Raw genomic sequence first — 21,706 nt, 5'->3', positions numbered from 1 at the left:
AAATTGTTGCCTTTAAAAATTACTAGTTCTCAGTTGTTGCACTCAAAATCACTTCCCATCCTTTCTTTCTTGTAGCTGCCCAGTACATGGCTGCCACATTACTTCCTATTGTTCAGAAGAATTATCATGCTTTGGTTAACATCATGCAGATCATTATCCACAACCACCAACCAGTTACTGAATTTCCACATGTAGTTTGGGAACAGGGCTGTGTTGTCCTACACAGTTATTTCTGTAACAGAAATGATTTATTTTTATTCAGAATTATCCCTTTCTTTTAATGACAAAATGGTTGTAAAGTAGTTTAATGTTCTAGAGAAAACCATTTAGCAAATGAGAATTTAGTAAAAATTCTTCACCAGTAGGGTTGCCAAGCTGGGACAGGCTGACCAGGACAGTGGTTGAGTAACCACCCTGGAGGTATTTACAAACATGCTGATGTGGCACTCAGGGACATGGTTTACTGATGGGCTTGGCAGTGCTGTGTTAATGGTTGGACTTGATGGTCTTAAAGGTCTTTTCCAACCTAAAAAATTGTGCAATTCCAGGCTCATAGTAACCATCTTTAAATTAACACCTCCCTTGGCTGCTGATATTAGAATCTTTAATTGTAAGTTAATGCCTTCTTTCTCCAGTAGGGTCACAACTTCCTGCATTACCTTTTGTCTAAATAGCTTAAATGCAAATACCTTACTAATTTTCACTAATTCACTCCAAAATTATCATGCTTACAGTATTTATGCTTACAGAGTGTCATGCTTACAATACTAATAAAGGAGATAATCACCCATGATTATACCATGAAATAAAAAGGATTGTTTCTATCATCACAGTTATCCCAGCCTCAAACTCAACTTTTCCTTTATTTACTGTTAAGTTTAGGAACTGGGATTGGGGAAAATCTCTCTAGGTGAACCAGCCTTGACAGTACTCTCTTTCTCGTGCCATTTGGTGCAGGTTGAGACTGCAGATCTGGGAGATGTGTACAAGATTCGAGTCAGCTGTGATGATGTGCCAGGCTTTAAGGGCTGGCATCTGAAGTCCTTTCACTTACAAGAGCTGCATATGAAACAAGATCTGAACTTTGAGTGCAACTGCTGGCTCACTCTGAAGAGGGGAGATAAGGAGCTGGTAAAAGAATTCCCTGCAGTCACTGAGGACCAGAAAACTTTACCAGGTAAAGGCAGAGAAGACATAAACACTGTAAATTAGCTGCTTGAAAATAAATCAGTGTCACAGATATAATATAGTGCTTTGTCTGCATTTGTTACCTTCAGTGGCTCTGTTGCACCTGTCTTCACATATGCACTGCAAGAATGCTGAAAATTATATTTTAATTTTCCAGTTATGTTGCATATTGGGTTTTAGAGTTGCTAAGTCATCTGCATGATTTTAAATGAGAAAAACTGATCAACAAAATTGAACTTTTTAGGGAAATGAACACGTTCAAAGCCATGGAAATGATTTGTTCTAGGGTTACTATTGAATTACTTAGCTTGCAATAGTTTTACTTGCTAACGTAAGTATCAGAAGTATTGCAGAGAAAGGTTGGGTCTTTTTTCCTAAGCACTACTTTTTTGCCATGCTGAGAGTTCTCAGAGATGTCCTTGGAATGTGAAGACTTAGAGAAGTCCTGCATTTGTTCAGAAAAGTTAGCAGTTACACATGAGATAAAAGTAATTACAGACTTCACAGCTTTGCTAAACTAAAGTTCCAGAAGTTCGGATCCCTGAGTACTCAAACCTATTCATAACCTTAAAACAAAGTATAGTGTTACATTAACTAAATGTTAACTCTGCAGAACTGTACATTAGAAACAACGTTTGAAAAATTTTGGTTATTCTTTTTGTATGAGCCTGAATATATGCAATTAAATGATCTTCTAGTCAGAAGAAAATCTGATCTGACTGTAGAAATTAATTCATACAGGATCAATATAAAGGCAAAAAAATTATAGTTTTCTTCTTTAAGTTAATAAGTGCATTTTGTAAATTTTTATACTTGTATGTCATGTCTTGCACCCAGATGCTATGTTGCATCTATTTCTTATTTAAATTTGCATAACCTTATTCTTATTCTTTGACCTGTGTTAATTGTTATCTATTTCAAAGATAATTCAGTTTTTAATTAGTTTTGGTTTAGCTCCTGAACAAACTCAAATAAGTAAGTTCTTACTTTCCAGTTCTTGCACAATAAAACAGAATGGGGCAGAATTTGCCTAGATTCATAAGTCTAAGTTGTCCAAGTTCAATTTCCTTCAAATTTCTAAGAAAGTGAATGGAAAGTATTCATTGACCTTAGCATGAAAAGATTGGATTAATGAAGAATAACCTGATTATTTCATTCACTGTGTGGCAGAGTTTTTTGTAGCCACAGAAATAAATAAAAAAGTAAGTCTTACTAAATATTCAGTGTTGCTCTTTTAAGTACAGCTTGTATTTAATCAGCTTTAAATTTAATTTATTTTTTTATTTTCTTTTTGCACAGTCTATAAGTATGTTGTTTCTGTACATATTGGTGACCGCTGGGGAGCAGGGACTTTTGCAAATGTTTATATCACTCTCTATGGCAAAAGAGGGGACACAGGTGTGAGGAAACTTCATACATCTCTAATGAAGGGAAGAAAATTTCAAAGAAATAAGGTAATGGCACCAACTACAGTCTTACATGTGCCGGGGTTAGCACTGCATTAAATATAGCTTAATGCCTGCTCAGAATATATCTACTAGATGTATTCTGATTACATGTGAGCTTATCAGCCACATCTACCCTGCAATACATAGGCAAGAGTTTGGAAACATTCAGAGAATTTATCTTCCAGATATTCACAATAGACCAATGCCAGTATTATTTATTTCCTGTACAAGAACATACCCACATGGCAATAAAGGCTTCACATGAGCAATACAAAGCAGATTTGTGGGGAGAAAGTCTGTGATCATGCTTCTGATTTCTTCTGTTCCAAACTTAAGACAGAACAGAGAGTAAAAAAGATAAAAATCAGTGAAAAATAAATTACAAAAATTTCCATGAGACTTTTGCAGTCTATGGTGTTTCTGAAATCACAATCCCACTCTGAAACACCAACTCAATATCAGCAAGTTTAGACAAGAAATAAAAATTCCACTTAGAAAAAGAATGCAAATAAACCTAGTGTTTCCAGATAAATAAAATTCTTCTCTTGTGAATTAGACATTCACTCACTGACATTTGAAAAGGACATTTGAAAAAACTCATGCAAAACTGTCCACTGTCAAGGAGAGGCTTAGATTTCTGTGAAATAATTTTATTAGATAATTACCACAGCACTTGTTCTGGTAAAAGTGGAATCAGTAATGAACTGAGAGAATTTCTAAATTTAATTTCTGTGTATTTCTCAGAACCATGCCTGTATACAGAAGACAGCACTATATTGTAATTATTTTAATTTATGTTCATACATGGATTTATTTCCTAAAATATCTTAATTAATGAAGTTTACGATTTCTGCTCACAATCTGCTGCTGGGTTCTGACTGTTATTAGAAAAAAAAGATCTTTTTGTTATATGTCAATATTAGTAGCAGAAAATATGCTTGCTTCTCCAATATTTTATTTAAAAAGTAATAGGGACAACACATAGGACTTTGGCAACTACTGTATTCTTTTAGAGATGAGCTTTCTAATATCTTGGTTTTTTAATTGTTTTTATCTCCAATTTAGTTAGTTCCTACTACTGAATTCTTTTATTTGAATTATGGTGTTAAATATATTCCTAGACATTGCTGTTCAAACTCCAGTTGTTCATAACTTTCTAACCTTTAGCAGTTCCCATGACATCCATCTGGCCCCTGGCTGGGCCTTATGCAGAATATCTGACTTACAAATATTTAGTGGGGCATACAATTTCTTTCTTTGCATTTCTTATTTTTACTTATCTCGTTTTTCTGATCTCTTTTCTTTTTCTGATCTACTGCCACTTGTGTTTACTTCTCTCATGTCTTTCTCTGTCTTCTCCATTCTGCTTCCCTTCCCATCTCTCATCTTTTACTCTTCACTTTCATTTTAACATCCTCCCTTCTCAATTTGCTCCACAATCATTTTCATTTTGTAAGGAAAGAAAAAAGTCAAGTGTTCTGATTACTGGAGAAGAATTATAAAGCTATCTTGGAGTAAAAACACTCTTTAGATGTTTAACTTTTGTTTAGAACTATTAATATGTATCTAGACTTGTATAAGCTTTAGAAACTAGATATCTGAAATATAGAAACTTCATTAGAATCAAAATGTTATAATAACTGACTGTCAGAAAGTTGAGGTATATAGATTTTCATGTAATATGAAATGATTGATGCAGTGATACATATTGACCAAGATCAAATGAAATTAAAATGCATCATTAATGATGAATATAAGATTAAATGTTATCTCTAATCAGTGTGTGCTTTCTCAGATTCAGCAGAGAGATGCTATGTTAAACTTTACAAAGAATCAGACTTCAAAAATTTTGAATTCTCAGATGAATTCAGGCCTATATTTTCCCTGAACTTCAAGTCCAAATTCCGTTTTATTAAGTATTTCCCTGTTTTGCAGGTGGATTCATTTTTGGTGGAAGCTGTTTGTCTGAGTCATTTGCAAAAAGTGGTCATAGGTCATGATGGAGAAGGCTACGGGGCGGGGATGTACCTCAAGATGGTAACAGTCAGGGAATCACAAGATTCAGACAAAGAATGGGTCTTTCCACTGTGGAATTGGCTCGATACTCATCTGGGTTTATGTGAGACTGTTTGTGAGATTGTAACAGTTGGTAAGTTCTGCAAAACTGACCTGACCATTTTTATATAGGTGTATTTGACTACAGCTCATTTAAATGTCTGTAGTATCCTTCTTTTATTGAAAATGTGAATTTTCAGTTTGAGCTTAGCGTTATAGCAGTGCCACATCTGGTAAGGTCAAAGTTAGTATAATTCTGTCTTCTCAACGTGTTGCATATGGAACACCTGCCTTCCAAATTAAACACAGCACATTTTCAATGAGAGATAAACAGCCAAGCTTAGGATGTGCACCTCATGGGGATAAATAGCTTAAATTTTGTGCCCTATTTTTCGGCCTAGAATGTACTTTGAAATCTAAAGAAAAATTACTTCAGTGAAATGAGTCTAGACTTTGCCTGTGAGAGTATTCCACAGCACAAAACAGCAGTTCTGTTATGCTCATTTCTGCTCACTTCACACCTACTACTATGCCATGATTTGCACAAATCTAAACCTGGATGTGCTTGGCAAAAGAACACGTACAGCAGGACCTTTACTCATTCAGAAGTAGTAAAGGATTTCTCCCTTCAATCCTGTGAAAAGAATCCAATGCAAAGGAAATGAACTACAGAACTTTGTGCAGAGGAAGTAAGACACAAGATGTCTTTGATTCAGTGGTGTGGTTTTTCTGAGTTGTAGAAAGTACATTTTCCTAAGCTGTTCCTCTTCAGGAAATCCTTTTCACTTTGCCTAGACTGGTTAAAACAGAACGAAAATGAAGAATTACAACCATTAATGAAGAAAAAGAGAGGCAGATAGTGATATTGATCTTCTGAGCATCTGGCAAATAACTTTGTGTGTTTATTATAGGTTACCTGTCAGTCTCACACTATTAAAACACCTATTATTTTGCTTGGTAACATCTGGTGACAAGGAAAGTTCATTAGAATTGTTCATTTTGCATTAGGTGCTTACATGCTACATATGGCTACATGCTCTTAAATGATAAATTTGCTTTAGTAACGCTGATTGCTTTTTAAAGAACAATTGCTTAGACCTCTAAAGGGTGACTGAATATTCTCTTAGCAATTACTTCCAAACATGACAAGGAAAACACATTGGCATCAAAAAATGCCATTGAAACTAAATTTTAAACACAGAAAGAGGATTAAGCTTCTAAATTCTTCACAAAAAATATAATAAAGATATTGATGTGTTATTCTTAGTGAGCAGTTGCTATAGATACAACATAACCTGCAAGAAGAGCTTTGTTTGTGTACTGCAAAGGCTGTGATCCTGCTAGATTATGCCATTCTCTCATGCTGTCATCTTTTCTTTCTCTTTGATAATTTTTAAAGGTAGAAGGTCGACTCTTAGTCCTAAACTGCCTGAAATCAACATGAAGTCATCAGGTTCCTGGCTAATGGATATCACTGGATCTGACTTGAGTGCTGAAGAGGATCCAATATGCCTTTCTTTTATCTTCTACGGCAACCTGAGTCACAAAAAGTTGCCACTTCAAGTCACAGGAAAAGCAATTCAGATCAAAGTACTTCAACCTTTCTCTGTTGCAAGAAAAGCCTCCGAATCATGTAGCCAATAATCCACTTAATTCTGAGATAAATTGTTTCTTTAAACTAAACTACCAAATTGATTTTTAAGTCCTCTGTGTAGTTTGGCACAGATCATCATTTTATTTGTAGGTAGCAACACATGAACAATGGTTTTTGAATGAGCAAATTCTCCCAGTGTCTCATACTGAGAATGTTTAAGTGAGTGAATTGGTCCCTTGGTGCACATCACAGTGTATAGCACGAGGCAGGTACTGATTTACAGGCTTTGTTGATCTCACAAAAATCAGCAATTTGTAAGCACACAATATGCCATGGGATACTGTAGAGCTTTTGGGGCTCATGATAGAGAAGGAAGAATCATAAATGAGATTAAATGCACAGAAGGTTAATTTTTCTCTTTTCTCTCTCATGTAATTTATTCATCTCTGCCATCAGTTTCTCTGAACTGGTATTTCTAGTATGGTTTCTCTTTTCCCCCTGTTATTTATTGTCTCTTCATTTTTCTTCTTAATGAATTGAATTTTATAATTGAGCTAAAGAAATCATTTGCTGTATTTTGATGCTACTCTTTTCTTTAGTGAAAGAGGAACTAAGCAGACTAGACTCACCACAAACATGATACAAAATGAGGAGTACTCAGAGGGCTTTTCTGAGTTATTTCCAAAATCCTCTGGTAAATACAAAAAAAAATAGTATGTAGATGGAAGTGCCCTGTCAGAGGAAAGGCTGAAGTCAGGCCACATGGACTTCTACTATCTGAGCATATCTAAAATGAAAGAGCAGGGGAAAGAATCCATGAAATATTTAGTAGGAAAACACAACATTTCTTTTCTCCCTTTTTTTCCTTACAGTGAAAAAAAAAATATTTTAAACCACTAATTATAATATCTAAGGCCTCCTCTGCTTTCACCTACTCAAGCAATGGTATGCCCTAGAGATGGTGCATTATTCCCAGTAGAACTAGATTGGTTTTTTTCTCAAGTATGAATGCAAGTATGAATCATAACTTCTATGATCTAGAGTGAGGATGATCTTTTGGATGTTTGTCAAAGCTGGATTAGCTTTCTTTCAAATTTATAAATAATTGCGTAATTTTTATTGTTGTAAGAAATATTTCCAATAGTGTCCAAAATTTTAAAAATTGGGTAAATCTTCTGTGCCTGAAAATAACCTACTGTGCCTTGTTCTGTGTACATATTTCAGCAGTGACTGCCATTGCTTGCTCCTTAATATCAGACCTCAGGCCTTCCATCTCCTCATTCATGTTTTTAAATAAATTTTGTATTGATTAGAAATTAGTAAAGTTGAATTTATAACCAGTACTATTTATAACCATTTATAACCAGTACTATTTTTTAGAAAAATAGTACTGGTTATAAATCTGCCCCATTTTTTAACTACTGAAGTTTGTTCAACTGTTGCATACAGCTGCCAACTACACTTGTTCTGGCACAATTGAAATGAGATCCATTCATCTTCTCTTTCTCCTCACACAGGATGAACTGGCAGGTATTGGCTCAATATACAAAGTTCAGGTAACTGGCCCACACAGTGAGCTAAAACAGCCATGGCACTTAGATTTACTTCATCTGAAGCACACAGGCACAAAGGAAGAGATGTATTTAGCTTTTGACTGCTGGTTCAACCCTAAGGAAGACAAATGTGTGGAGCTGCCAGCTCTCTATGCAGATCAGGAGCCTTTGCCTGGTAAGCTATGTCCTTTTTTTGTTGCTGGGGTCAGGATCTGTCTCTGGAATAGCAATATATCTCTTTTGGGCCAAAAATACTGTGTGAAGATTTCCATAAGAATTTGATATGAAGGTATGTGATGGTTTTGCACATTCATTTACCACAAAAAAGAAATCATTGGTATGAGGATTATGAGAGATGCTCTAACTGATGACACCAAACACAGTATTTGGCTCCTTTCACAGTAGATGATGTTCCAGTTTTAACTCTTGATTATTTATTATCTCTTCAAAATAATGCTATGTGAGCTGAAGATGAGTACAAAATGTAATCTACGGTGTGATACTATTAGTCTCTTCCCATTCACAAAGAGATGTATGTGATCTAGAAACAAAGTAAAGAAGGAAAGAACTGCAGACCCCCTGCGCCACAAAGGTGGAATTTTTAAAATGCCACACAGTTAGCCAGCAAAGAGATAGTCAAGAATTTCAATTAAGCTAGTGTTTTATTGATGTCAATGAGAAATTCATAGCACAGCAAGTGATATTCTACAAAAATACACATTAAGTTGCATGTTTCTCTGCTGTTAGTAACACATGTGAATGATATGATGCCAGAGAGATAATGAAGTGATTTCTGCCAACCACCTCCAACCACTTCCCCTGGAACAACCAATTGTATACTGATAACTTGATCACTAGTACTTAAGGACAAGCTTCCCATTTATTCAGCTCATTAGAATAAAGAGGATTGATGGAGAGAGTAAAGATCATATATTGAGGCTTTTAGTGCCAGTTAAGAGGTTTATTGCTAGAGGCTATAGTAAAAAGAGTGTTCTGCTTCAATGGAAACTAATAGAAAAAGATGGAAGCAGCCCAGAAAAAGAAATAAAATAGATCACATGAACTTTTGCAGACCATTCTCTAAATAAAGTTTCCTAAATATTTCATCTAACAAAGTTGAAACTTGAAAGAAACAGCGAAGACCCTTTAAATTTCTGGTTTTGTGTGGGTTTGCATAATTAATAAAAATTGTCACCTTGTATTCATGCACTGAAAAATCTTACCATTTTAGACTTTTGATCCATCAGATTCAAAAAAACATTGGGTGTTGGATGTAATATATCCAGCATATAATGAATATAGTAATTCCAGACCTTATAAAAAGGCCCTATTTCCTTAATTTATTTAAGAAAAAGTGAGGACTGTAAATATGAACAATTATTTTCTGAATTCAAACTTGTTAAATTTTCTACTGTGTATAAAAAGTACAAAAATTTTAAAAAGTTAAAATTCTAGAATATACCTCTCAAAGTCTCTATTGTGCTAAGAGCCAAATGAAGACACTGTCTGAATGCATTATTCTGATATATAAAGTAATTAATTATTGAGGTATATTAGAAATTTAGGAATTTTTTTTTGAAATTTGTTTGGAAAATTTCTGGGAAAAGAAATGTATATGCTCTCTCTCAAAAAATAGTGTTTAGATGGGAATGTCTACCAACCTAGAAAGTTTCTCACAAACCATTTTTTGCAGTCCACTGATTTACAACTGGAAGTGTTAATACTACTTTTATTCTTTGTGGTCCAAATATAAAATTTAAATCTAAAATTTCTTCTTTGTTATATTTTGGTTTTATTTATAGACACACACAAGAAATTAATACAAAATAATAATAAAAATAATATGTATTACTCTCCTATCTTTATGAGGTTTTGTTTCCTTTTTAAATGAGCATTAGGTGATTGCTTTCAGTTTTGCAATATGTTGGCTTACATCTGAAAGAGAATTTTTATAAATAGGATTGGGAAGAGACAAAGAATGAAAAGCTTGAACAGAATACCTTGTCTTAGTAAATTTTTGTTGTTGGGACATGTTGTTCACACAGAACACAATCAGAATGTTCTCTAACTCAGCCTAAAAACTTTTACCCCATTTCCCAACATCTCCTTTCTGTTATGGCTCCTTCCATAGGGGATACTTGTATACTTTTATTTCCCTTACATAGTGGAACATTAATAGTAAATCTTTGCTGTGACAACACTCAGCTCTAAATTATGCATCAATAGATTCAGCAGATTCAGCTGAAAGCACCGACTCAGCAGAAACACCACATACATTTCTAAGCTAAGCTCATGGGTCTGTATATTAGTGATTCAAATATTAATGGACAAAAGCGGTAAAAATGTGATGAGCACTGTGCTTTCTCATCAACCCCCATGGAAGTGGCCAGCCACATGGACCAAAATATTTTGATCTTATTCACACAAGTAGTCTTGACTTCAACAAACCTGCTCCCATGGCCCAGTTACACGGATGAGGCAACACTCTGAATGAACGACACAGAAACTTCATATCCCAACTCTCCTGAAAGCAAAATGCCATTTGCTAAATGCTAACCAAAGTGTCACCTGGACAGCTCATGTAGTTTCAACCATCTGGAACTCCAGAAAGATCAAGTCTGTGTAGCTGTGCTGACTTTAATGCAGCTATGTTGTCATTTACCTGGCTGTGCATATTTCACTCCTCTGAAGAAGGATGAAGATATGTTAGGGCCCCAGGCTAGGAAAACTCTTGGTTTACTGGGAAAACTCTTTATCATCAAATATGAGTGATACCATCAATTATAAAGATTTTCTCAGTCCTTAGTTTAAATTGTTTAAAAAAAATAGTCCCAGGTGAGTCCCTGAAGCAAATAGTGCTTCAGTGAAACAAAGCTACATTTAAGCAAACAGATTTTCTCAGACATCATCCTCATAAAGTAAAAGGAAAAGAGAAATAAATACATTTCAGAAATTTATTGACATGAGCACACTTTTATTAGCAGGCTTATAGAGCCCTTATTATTTAATAAATCCTTTTAAATATTAATGTTACAGTCTATACCAACCCACTCTTTAAAACCGTTAATCCTGTTATGGGACCTTTTTATTTTAGAAATAGAAAGAAATAGCTATATAAGATGTCACAATATTTTAATTCAGACCTTTTGATTATAACACTCAGCATGAATAGCACCAACTTGTGAAAAGAGCTGTAAGAAAAGCTTAAAATAAATATCCTCAGAACACTTTTTTCCCCTCCCTGTTTTCCTATCACCTACGCATAAAACTAAGTGACAGCTTTAGCTTCTGGGTTCATTGAATTATTCTTAAACCTACCAGAACTTTCTCATAATTATAATATTTTTAAAGAATGTACAGTTTGCTTAAATAGATCATTTCTATCTTGGAAAAAAATTGATTGAAGAAATAAAATATACTGAGAACATCAGCTATTTCCAAGTCTGAAATAAATGTTTCAGACTTGAATAATGTGCATTTTCGGTTGTATACTCAGATATTCATTTATCCTATGCTGTACATTAGACTGAAATATATGTTTCAGACTTGAATAATGTGCATTTTCCATGCTCTCTGGCCTGTACTGTGAGCTATGAAACTGAAAGTGCTTTGTTTCTCCTTGATTTCATGTCTGTCTAAAGCACCACTCCCTTCTCTTGCCCAGAAAAGTTGCCTGGGAAAGGAGATATTGTAGAGCCAGCCAAGTTCCAGGGAGGGACAGGAGGCAGAGTAAAGCTGGAAGACTTCCTCCAGCATGTAAATGTCACATAGTCTAGATGTTGTCAATGTTTTACTGCTACAGTGATGAAGGCTGTGGGAGAAAGGGCTGATAATTTTTGGTAGTCAAACATAGCTCAGGACTTCTAAGACGCTGGATTTTAAGGCTGCTCAGTTCTTAAAAAAAAGTCTTAGTGTTTGTGATTTAAAAAGTTCAAGAGATAATACAAATGTTTTCAGATACATTCTTGGTACATGTGCATTGCTCATCACCTGCATCCCAAATGTCACTCTACATTTTACAGTGGAGAAAAATGTTGCCCTTATAAAAATATTAGACAGTCATGTTTTACAAGCATGTGTTGCTACAAGAGGATAGCTTTTATTCTTAGGCTGAAGAAATTATGCCTGTGGTTGGAAGCAGAGGAACATTTAGACCATCTAAATTTAGACTCCTGAGTTCTAGTGTTTATCTGTAGAATGTGTGGGAACCCATCAGAGGTGTTTTCTATAGCACCTGCCTTCTCCTGCTGGCTACATAAGGATCTAACATAGCCACCAAAATTAGATTCCAAAATTCACAGTACCAGCTCAGAAGACAAATGAGCCCAGACACTCTATGCAAATGATACTTACTATTATAATCTGAATTAGAGCACATAACACCAGAAGGAAAATAGAGCCTATTCCCCCAAAGCCTTACTTATTCTGTCCTGGGGTCCTTGTTGTTAAAATGATGCAAATAAGAGTGAATATTGAGATTGTGACCTGCTTCTGTTAAGTGTTTCTTTTTTCCTTGTTTCCATAAAAAGCTCAGGGGCAGAAATATGTCATTTAAAAAGTGAACATATGAGATTTCCATGAAGTTTCTTTGGCATTAATTCAGTCTGGTCTCATCTGCATCGCTTCCCTATGTATTGTGACAAAAAGAGGCAAGGAAGCAGAAGATTCATATAGGGGACATAGGTGTCTCTCCTAATCTCTGTACTATGACCACAGCTGAGAAACTCAGGAACGCTTTCCTTTAAAGTCAAAATTCAGTTATCTGACCTGGATTTGTGGGCTATTGTATCATTAATGGAGTGTTCTTTGGTGAATGTTACAAAATGTCAGGAGGCTTTTCTATTTATGTGTTAAAGCTGATGTTGAAATTTTTAATTCATTATTGTTGTTTCATATTAAAATATTTTAAGAACTTTGTGATAGTATTATGGTTTAACTACTGATAAATAAAAATAGAGAGAGGGAAAATCAAAGAAATATCAGCCAATAATCTTAGGAAGAAAAAATTAGACTTTCTGAAGAGAATACAAGTATGTTTTTTTTTCTTAAAAAGGAATTTCCTACATTATATGGAAGGGGATAGTACACAAGAGATCCTGTGCCCCAAACAGCAACCAGAAGCACTTATTTTCTGGGAATGGTGTTAGAGCAGAGCAAATCTATAGTCTCTAGATTGCCATCCTGTTATGCAGCAAGAATGTGTTTTGGTTATGTGTGTGTCACCAGAATTGAAAAGAAGTTGCTTGGTGGTACAAGAATTGATATATAATGTGGGTGTCAGGCAAGATGATAAGTGTTTTCTTCTGCTGACTTTTTGGGTTTATTTTGTCTATTTTTTATGAAGTTGTGGAGTATGAAATCCATTTGCACACGGGACACTTGAAGAAGGCAGATGCCACTGGAGAGGTTTATCTTCGTATACAAGGAGAAAAAAGTGACTCAGGGAAGCGATGGCTTAACTCGAAAAACAGCCTGATCACTTTTGCTAGAGGGCAGGTAAAATAATGAGGAAAAATGTAACTGAATCTGTGAGAGTCTTTTCGTTAGAACTTATATTTTCAGGAAACATTTCATGGATAGAGTATTGAAAATATTAATGTTTTATATGGCATATAATGATTGTCTCCATAGCTAATATATTGTTTTTAAGCATCATCACTTACTGTTGTGCTACAGTAAAAGAGTTAAGGTGATAAATTAATTCTGAATTGGACTAAATGGACTCTAAGAGTCTGTTTTAATATTCCAGACTTTTAAGGCCAGGAAGGCATCACTGCTTTATTAAAATATGCATGTTTTTAGAAGTGATAACATTTCTGTAGGATAACTTGCATTTGTAGCCTCCATCTAAAGTGGTCTATGAACTTTTCTTGTTAACTTTCCTGAACACTGTCAGTGCTCCAAGAAGACTCTTAGTTTTTCATGTTTCAAATTTTTCCACCCACTTCTTGCTTTTTGGTAAACATATTGTTTCTTTTTGAGATTAAACAGCTTTTCCTAGAAGAGTAATTCCTTGAGTAGTTATTGGCAAAAGAACAAAGTAACTAAAAAAGACTTCAGATCAAAAGGAAATATCTCTTTTGAATCAGAACATGTTTAGCTGATACCTTATTAGATCCCAGTGTTTAGAATTTCAGCTTGTTTTTTTTTTTTTTTTGTTTTAAGGAAATCATGAAATGAAATACCAGGAAATCTTCTAAATCTTCTTTTGGGGGGGCGGGTGAGAGAGAGTATTTCACTCTTGCTAGCCAGCCTAGTGTAGTATCTTCTCTGGTGCAGCAAGCTAGAGAAATATACTTGATACACACTTCATTTATTCTTTACACATACCTATGTTTATTTTATCTGCTTTTCTTACTATTTTTAAAGGTTTTAGAAGATACAAGGGTTTTGTATGAAAATATCCCCAGATCTTAGTCATTATGTCCTCTGTATTTTCTTTCTCCATTGTGGAAGAGAATATGCATGCCCAATGTCATGCTCATTAGGAACTGATCAAACTGGTAGCTCAGAGGTCACAAGTTAAATCTGACAATAATGACAGGATAGTAGAGCTCATCTTGTTTGAAAGAGCCATGTAGGTAGCTGTATAGATTAGTCTTTTTGATGATGATAGATAATAGTCCTGTGTAGTATGTCTTAAGGATAGTGTCAGAGAAATCTGAACAGCAAGACTGCCTGCTACAATGGATAAGGTATCAGTACAGACTGGAAGAGCGACAGATTCCTGTTTCTTTCAGAAACCCAAACTGTCCCAACCTTTTAAAAAACTCTTTATTTTATAAGAATGTGTTATATTTTTGCCAAGAATAAAACTTGTAGAGAAAAACCTGAACAATAGCACTTGACTTCTATGAATACTCATTACTGTTGAAGTACTACTCATCTGCAAATTCACAAGGATATTTTCTGTATAATCCAGATTCTGTGTCAGTTCTTGAACAGGCTTGTTCAGACTTGCTAAATCCTTCCTCTGAAATTCTAAAGGGCTTTTCTATATCCTGGGCTATAAGACCCTAATCTTCTTCTTATAGGAGAGGTTTTGAGTAGTGACTCTTTGGTATTCACTCTCTTGCAGTTCTCTTTACTCCAATTTACTCTTAAATGATGAATGCTCTGGTTTTAGTCATTGCTCTTTTTTCTGGATGATTATTTTGATCAATATTATTCTTACAGACATTGAAATTCTGGAACTGTGTGACTATGGGAACAAGGGTTTTATTATTTTTTTCAAACCCACAAACTAGTCCCCAACTGTTACATTCAAACTTGCATTTTCAACCCAACTTCCCCAGACAACTGCTTCTGTGTTCAACAGAATAACTCATGAAGTCACATGAAATAAAAGTCTCAGCTGTAGAGATTTAATTTTGCAGCTGGTTTCTCAAAAGATTAGATGAATCCATTCATAAATAGTATGTTTCCAAACCTCATTTCTTCAGGCCCAGTTAAAAAGCCAATGAATATGCATTTTAAGCAACATGTCAGTGCACATACTTCTGTGAACTTTCCCAGAGATCATGAAGATGACTGTTCAAAGAAGAAGATGAGCATATATAGTCAGGAAGGTGAATAAATTATGAAGATTTATGGTATGGAAAAAAAGGAAATACTCCATGAAGTCTACTGATCATTCGAGTCTGTTGTATGTAAAAAATTTGACCTATTACAGAATTATTTCAAGGAGACAGCTTTATCCCCAAAGCACAGTAGTTGAAATCTTCACAGATACCACTTACTTAATTCCCATTTATATGCCTAATTCCCACTAAATTAACTATGAATTTTAGTGAAAATTAAATTGCTCCAGATTTTCAGAATTATTAGACATTTAGTATTTGTCAGTTTATTGCAAGTTAGGTTCTGGACCAAGGTAACATTCAACACACTGGGATTTGTTTATTTCCTTTCATGAAGGTATGAGAAATAAGAACTTTATTGCTAGTGTGTGTATCTGATTTTTCCAAAAATACTTCCTACTAAATACAGAGGCATTCTGAAATGCATAATTCATAATATCAACTGGATAAGAAAAGATGAGCTACAGTACATAATATTTAATTATGAAGTCAAACACAATTAAAAGGCATAGATGAGATAAATTTGCTTCTATCAAGGTGCAAAACAATGATCAGACACACCAGGCTAAACTGATAAATACTCAAAACCAGACTCCTGTTAAGTTTAATATAATTTTGATTATTTTCATATTGCAGGTGGATATTTTCAAAATCAAATCTGTATACCTCGGCAAGTTGAATCAAGTTTGTGTTGGATTTAAAAGTCTAAGAAAAGGTTGGTAAATTTTTTGGTTAATGTAAGGTAATAATGATGTAGATCATTAGACTTAAGTGATCCTAGTACTTCAGAAATGTCTGAAATTTAACATGAAAGTGTTAAAAAAATTTAGAAAATATGAAATTGATTTCCATTTTTTGCTGCTCATTATTTCTTTTGGATTATACACGTCAAGTATCCAGATACAGCTTGGTTTTACTAAAATGTGCAAGGGAGTCCAAGAAAATGTTGTGACAATGTAAAATTATAAAATTATATATGCAATTGTTCTCCATTGAAGTTTCTATCTTTTTATAAGAACAGTCAACAAAGCTTTTGTTTTTCATGAAGCAGTATGCCATCATGCTTTTGAAACTTTTGTAAATTTCATCTTCCTGTACATTTTTAGATGATGGATAAACCAAAAAAAGGAATTTATTTCAGGGTTAGGTGCTTCTATGTAAAGATAAGTACATAAAATTGGTTCATTAGATTGAGAAGTTGAACACAGAAGAAAGGCTGTTCTGGCCCCACATGTTCTTTCCTTTTAATCCATGCAAAATATTTTTCTAAGGGATCCTGCATGTGTGAGGTTGACTGGCAGATAAAAAGGCTGTATTGCTGCAGCATTTTTTCTCATCCTACTGCTGACTCCTATCCTAAGCAGATATTGTAGCTAAAAAAAAATTGCTTATTTCTAGAAAATAAATACTCACAGCAAAGAGTGTCATGAATTGGTATTTTATTCAATCCTTTGGCTGAAATTTTGGCCCATTGTTTTTTAAAGACAGCAGAATAGAGATTCCACAGGTATTTTACTCCTGCAGGATAATGTTGATAATGGAAATGACTGTTCCAGACTATGATAACCTGAGTCTCTTGTTCCTCCTTCTTTTCTAAAAACCCCCAAGATTACAAAATGACTCTGTAGGTTAAACTTGGACTCAGAAAAACAGGACGGGAAACTATTTCCTAGATGGTAACACTAAAATGAACAATCAAACTTTCATTCACTTCAGCAAGACTGGGAGTGTAATCAAGTTTACCAAGACTCAGAGACCTGACTATACAAAAGCTTTATTTCCAAACAATCATGGTTTCAAATCAAGATAAAACTTTGTTCCTTACTATATAGAGTGGTATCTCCCCAGAAAGAAAGCTGTGGATTGAGTGGATTTTCTGGTGGCTCATGTCATAGAAATCCTGATCCTTTTTCCATTAGGACGTTGATAATATAATTTCCTCTTGGTGTTTCTTGTGTTTAGAGATTGCATACAGAAGCCTTTCCATACCTTGAGACGTAATAAATCATTACAGCAAATGTATCCCTACATTTAATTTCACAAGATCTGTAAAAACATTGACTATTTTGGAGTGTAGTGGAACACATAGAAACAGATACACATCGCCAATATGTTTTCAGAAGTTTTATTTCCTTAAGAAGTCTGTCAAAAGAAAACCTTTTATTGATTTGATGAAGGTAGAAACTTGTGACTGCATACACAGAATATTTTGTTGCTTAAAAGGTATAAATTAATAATGTCCTGTTTATTTTCAATCAGATGGGTGGTTTTTGGAAAAAATTCTTATAAAAGAAGTCTTCTACCCTTTTTCTACGCATGTTTTTTTTTACGATGGATGGATCGATAAACTCTCCAAGGAAGATTTTGTAGAAGTCGCAATTCCGCTCAAAGGTAATACAAGCAGAAGTGTCCTTCATTTCCCTGAATCACTCCTACATGGCAGTGAAGTTCACACCTGGTGTGAGGTTACATCACACAGTAGGAAGAATTTAGCATTGGTGCCCCAATGGTGAGGGGCATGGGCCTGGACCAAGATGAATCATGCCTTCTGTGAACAAAGGGAAATAAATTATGCCTGGGATGGAGAAATTTGAAATGACAGTATTGAAAGATTCTCCACTGGCAGGACATTTCCTTTCCTGGGAAGAATACAAAGAGAAGAGGCATGGCTTCTGTGTGAGTCTGACATGGATCCATGAGGCCACTGGCCTGGTTTTCTTCCCCTCCACAGGACTAACATGAGTAATGAGGGGCTTGTGGCTTTGTTGCTGAATTTCCTGTGCTACATCCAGCACTACCTGGCAATGTAATCTTTTGGTTTATACTGCCTTATAACTGATATTGCTCTAAATATTCTGCTTTTACTGCAGAAACATCTGTGGCATCTCTTCCCATGGAAAATTTAGATACAAAAAGTAGAGGAAGATGGCAAACATGGGTGCACTGCACACAAGTACCAGAAGACATTCCTAACATTCAAGTTGTTGCATTTGGAAGAAAAGGGAAATCCCCTGCACAGAAAGTTCAAAATCTAAGTGATATTCCCTTTTTGGTTGGTTTCTTTTCTACTTCATACAAGTCTTACCAAATAGTTTCAGTAAAATAAGAATTGTAGACAATATGTATGACATTATGTGTACTGGTTGCTTGTCATGTTTATATGTCTGTGTCTGAAATAAACACAGCTTGGAGAACTTCTCACTTGTGGGCCAAAACATGTCACTTAGGAAAACTCTCTTGAGGAAATGTCAAATTTGATGTGGAAAACCTCATTAACTTTTAATTAAGTCAGGGAAAAAAAACTAGCCTTGAAAATATAGAATTCAATTGTCCATTTCCTTCCTTTTGTTGTGTTGGCCTATGCTCTGCAACCATTTCCCTCAGTAAAAAATAGACATAATTTGTGATACAAATGTGACTCTGAATTAACTTGCACTCTTAATAGAACTTTGTCATCCTATCACTGACCTCATTGACTGATATTATTACCTGTTGTATTTATCTTTTTTTGGGGTTTAAATTGTGCCATGCAAACTGCTGCAGATGACTTATAGTTAATTATTGCTATTTTTTTTAACAGTTGACCACTGGTGATATTGGAGATATAACAAAAATCTCCTTTGTGTTATGTGGTCCATCCTTGAGAAGAGGAATTAAACTTCACAAGGTATTCAAAATATAACACATATAAACTTGCAATAATTTTCAACATAACAGTAAATAACTTTTGTTGAGACTCAGATGGTCTCAGTTACCTGGTATCTACAGATGACTGCCTACAGCTTGAAGATCTCTTTGTGGACAGCTCGACCTTGTTTGCACCTGCTGAAGTACATATTTCCAAAGCTCTTCACTGGTGTGCAGTGACGCACAGTTCATCCTTCCATGGAAGGCAGTGTTTCCTGCTGGTGTTAGGAAATGTTAATTCCTGCATGGATATACTGACAGTCTCCACACAGACCAACATACCTGTGGAAGCCAATTAAGATAACATTCAGTGTCTATTCTTTGCAATATGGCCATCAGTGGGTCTCAAACCTCTGATTGGAGTTTAATACATCTTTAAGAATTCTCATAAAAAGGAATGGAGAAAGGACTTAATGCTGTCAATCTTAAAATAGAATTAGAATTTAAAAGTATCCTTAATACTTAAACTTGAAGGTTAATTCAAGGAAAAATTGTGTCAATGAGCTCTTCTTATAGGCAAGGGCAAAAAGCCCCACTGTGGACGTAGCACTGAATTAATCTGAAGTAAAAAGAATGATTTCTTGAACAGTGCCACAGAGTCCCTTAACCCTGCTATGGATTTGAATGATCAAGGTGATTCCTTAAATGCATGAAGACTCCAGAAACTCTTCTGACGGGAAATGCTAGAGACAGCTTCATTCCAGACTAAAATGTGAATGGGCTTGTGGCACTCAAAGGAACGTTCAGTCTGAATTTATAAGCTCCTCTGGGGATAGAGGAGGTGCTTATCTTATATTTTCTCCCCAACTGTGTTCTGTGTCAGTTAATATTGTACTCTCTGTTTAGGCTATAAAAATGGAAAGAATGGGTAAGCAAAGCTAATTTCTCATTTTAAATATGCATCTCCAGGCCATTTGATAAAGCATTCAAAAAATATTTTGACACTATATTTAAAACATCCATTATGAAATATATGACTTCAGCCTCCAGACCTGGTGGCTCAAAACATGGCAGAAAATTCATAAATGTAATAGTTTGCTTTCTGCTTTCTTTTCCAAAACAACCCTATGCAGCTGGCTAAATGATTTTTGTCTGTACTTTCAGATACTTCACAATTCATTTAATAATTGGTTTATTAGTAGCTATAAATTGTTACAATCTACAAGAAGTCAATAGGTTGCTATAGACCTAAGTAGTTTCTTGCATGCATGTGCAACCCACAGCACAAGCCACAATAATATCTATTGCTTCTGCCATAAATGTGTTTATAATATTTAATAGTAATTTATTAGTCTATTTATTAATTAGCTATTCCTGGAAGCATAATCTAAAGTGTAATGAGATGGTCTTACTAGAGTAGGATTCCTCCAGTGCAGAAAAAAAGAGATGTTGTATAGAAAAAGAAAAATAACAGGCAGCTGTAAGGATGTGTAAGCTTAGTATGAACCAGTGGTCAAACCCAGCCCCAACTAAATAAAATTACCTTCTTTGATTCCTTTTTAAGTGAAAGAAGTAATATTCAAAGTTCCAGAAATTTCTCAGAAACACAGATGAAACTGCAAAAAGGAGACAAAAATCCCTACATTCATTTTGCTACTCTGTCTTCTCTAGATCGATGTTTACAGTGTTCTTCCAAATACCAGAATTTTTCCTGCTATCTCATACAGTTTTCTGCAAAATTCTGTAGTGAACTATATAATGTTAGCTAAAATTTATGTATTTCCTGTAACTTCTGAAGATTTGTGTACTATAGAATCAGTAGCTATTTCTTGCTCAAAAAGAGTTTCTGGTCTTTCCTAAAATAGAATACAAACCCATAGTTTACATTTGTTTAGAATATAGGAACACTGTATTATTTGAATATTAAGACTACACTTAGATGTAGTCTTAGAACTAGCAAGAATTTGTCAGGTATGTTCTATTTGAAGGCCAAAGTCTGCATAAATCTACACACATAATTTTTACTAATCCAGTATCTGCAGGCTGTCTGCCTGCATATGCAGGTAAACCTTGGTGCAATTTCAAGACAGATAGGAGTTTGTAATATGTATTGATATTTAGGATTGCACATATTGATAGAAGTGAGGGGGAAATATTTTGTATAAGAAGTAGTTATACCTTTAATATAAAAAAATTTGTTATTGCAAGTGCAAAAAATACCTGTTTTTTGTAAACAATGGGCTGCAATTTTAGTGGAATTTAATACTACCTAAATAAATCTACCTTTTATTCAAGTAATTAATGGTTTAAGTCCAGAAATTGTTATGGGGTATTGTTTACTTTCATCTGGAAGCCCTGTGGCTGATCTTGTAAATCACTGCACAGAATGAATAGGCAGAAATGGAAATTGTTAGGTCATTGCATTTCTAAGAACTCAAGGGCAACACAATCTGACAAAATTTTTGAGAGCGGAACTGTCAAATTCCCAATAATTTAGTTTATCTCATTCAATTATATAAATATTTATACATCTCAAAGCTTGCAGTTGAAATCCATGTGAGGAAACCTGTACTCAGGATTTCTAAACACTTGTGTGTTTATTCTGTATGATGAGCACAAAGTTTTGCTGTTGCAGCTGCTGTCAGTAGTGGAAAGAAGTGA

General features: G+C 34.7%; 1 protein-coding gene across 3 annotated transcripts in view; it reads left to right on the top strand.

Moving 5' to 3' along the window:
- The window catches only part of RP1 (RP1 axonemal microtubule associated), a 188,458-nt gene that overhangs the window by 118,753 nt on the left and 47,999 nt on the right, over positions 1–21,706 (top strand). For 2 of the 3 annotated variants that reach the window (XM_039703103.1, XM_039703102.1), the window contains exons 33-42: positions 958–1,177; positions 2,488–2,642; positions 4,572–4,785; positions 6,091–6,281; positions 7,803–8,013; positions 13,183–13,334; positions 16,055–16,133; positions 17,678–17,809; positions 18,289–18,470; positions 18,999–19,085. In XM_039703103.1, the coding sequence (XP_039559037.1) occupies positions 958–1,177; positions 2,488–2,642; positions 4,572–4,785; positions 6,091–6,281; positions 7,803–8,013; positions 13,183–13,334; positions 16,055–16,133; positions 17,678–17,809; positions 18,289–18,470; positions 18,999–19,085 (1,623 nt within the window). Of the gene's footprint in view, positions 1–957; positions 1,178–2,487; positions 2,643–4,571; positions 4,786–6,090; positions 6,282–7,802; positions 8,014–13,182; positions 13,335–16,054; positions 16,134–17,677; positions 17,810–18,288; positions 18,471–18,998; positions 19,086–21,706 lie in introns of those variants that run through there. The other variant, XM_039703104.1, reaches the window with a different exon arrangement.

The sequence above is a fragment of the Passer montanus genome, unplaced genomic scaffold, assembly GCF_014805655.1.
Source record: "Passer montanus isolate IOZ18808 unplaced genomic scaffold, ASM1480565v1 scaffold16, whole genome shotgun sequence".
Taxonomy (NCBI): domain Eukaryota; kingdom Metazoa; phylum Chordata; class Aves; order Passeriformes; family Passeridae; genus Passer; species Passer montanus.
This window is presented reverse-complemented; position numbering and strand designations above follow the sequence as displayed.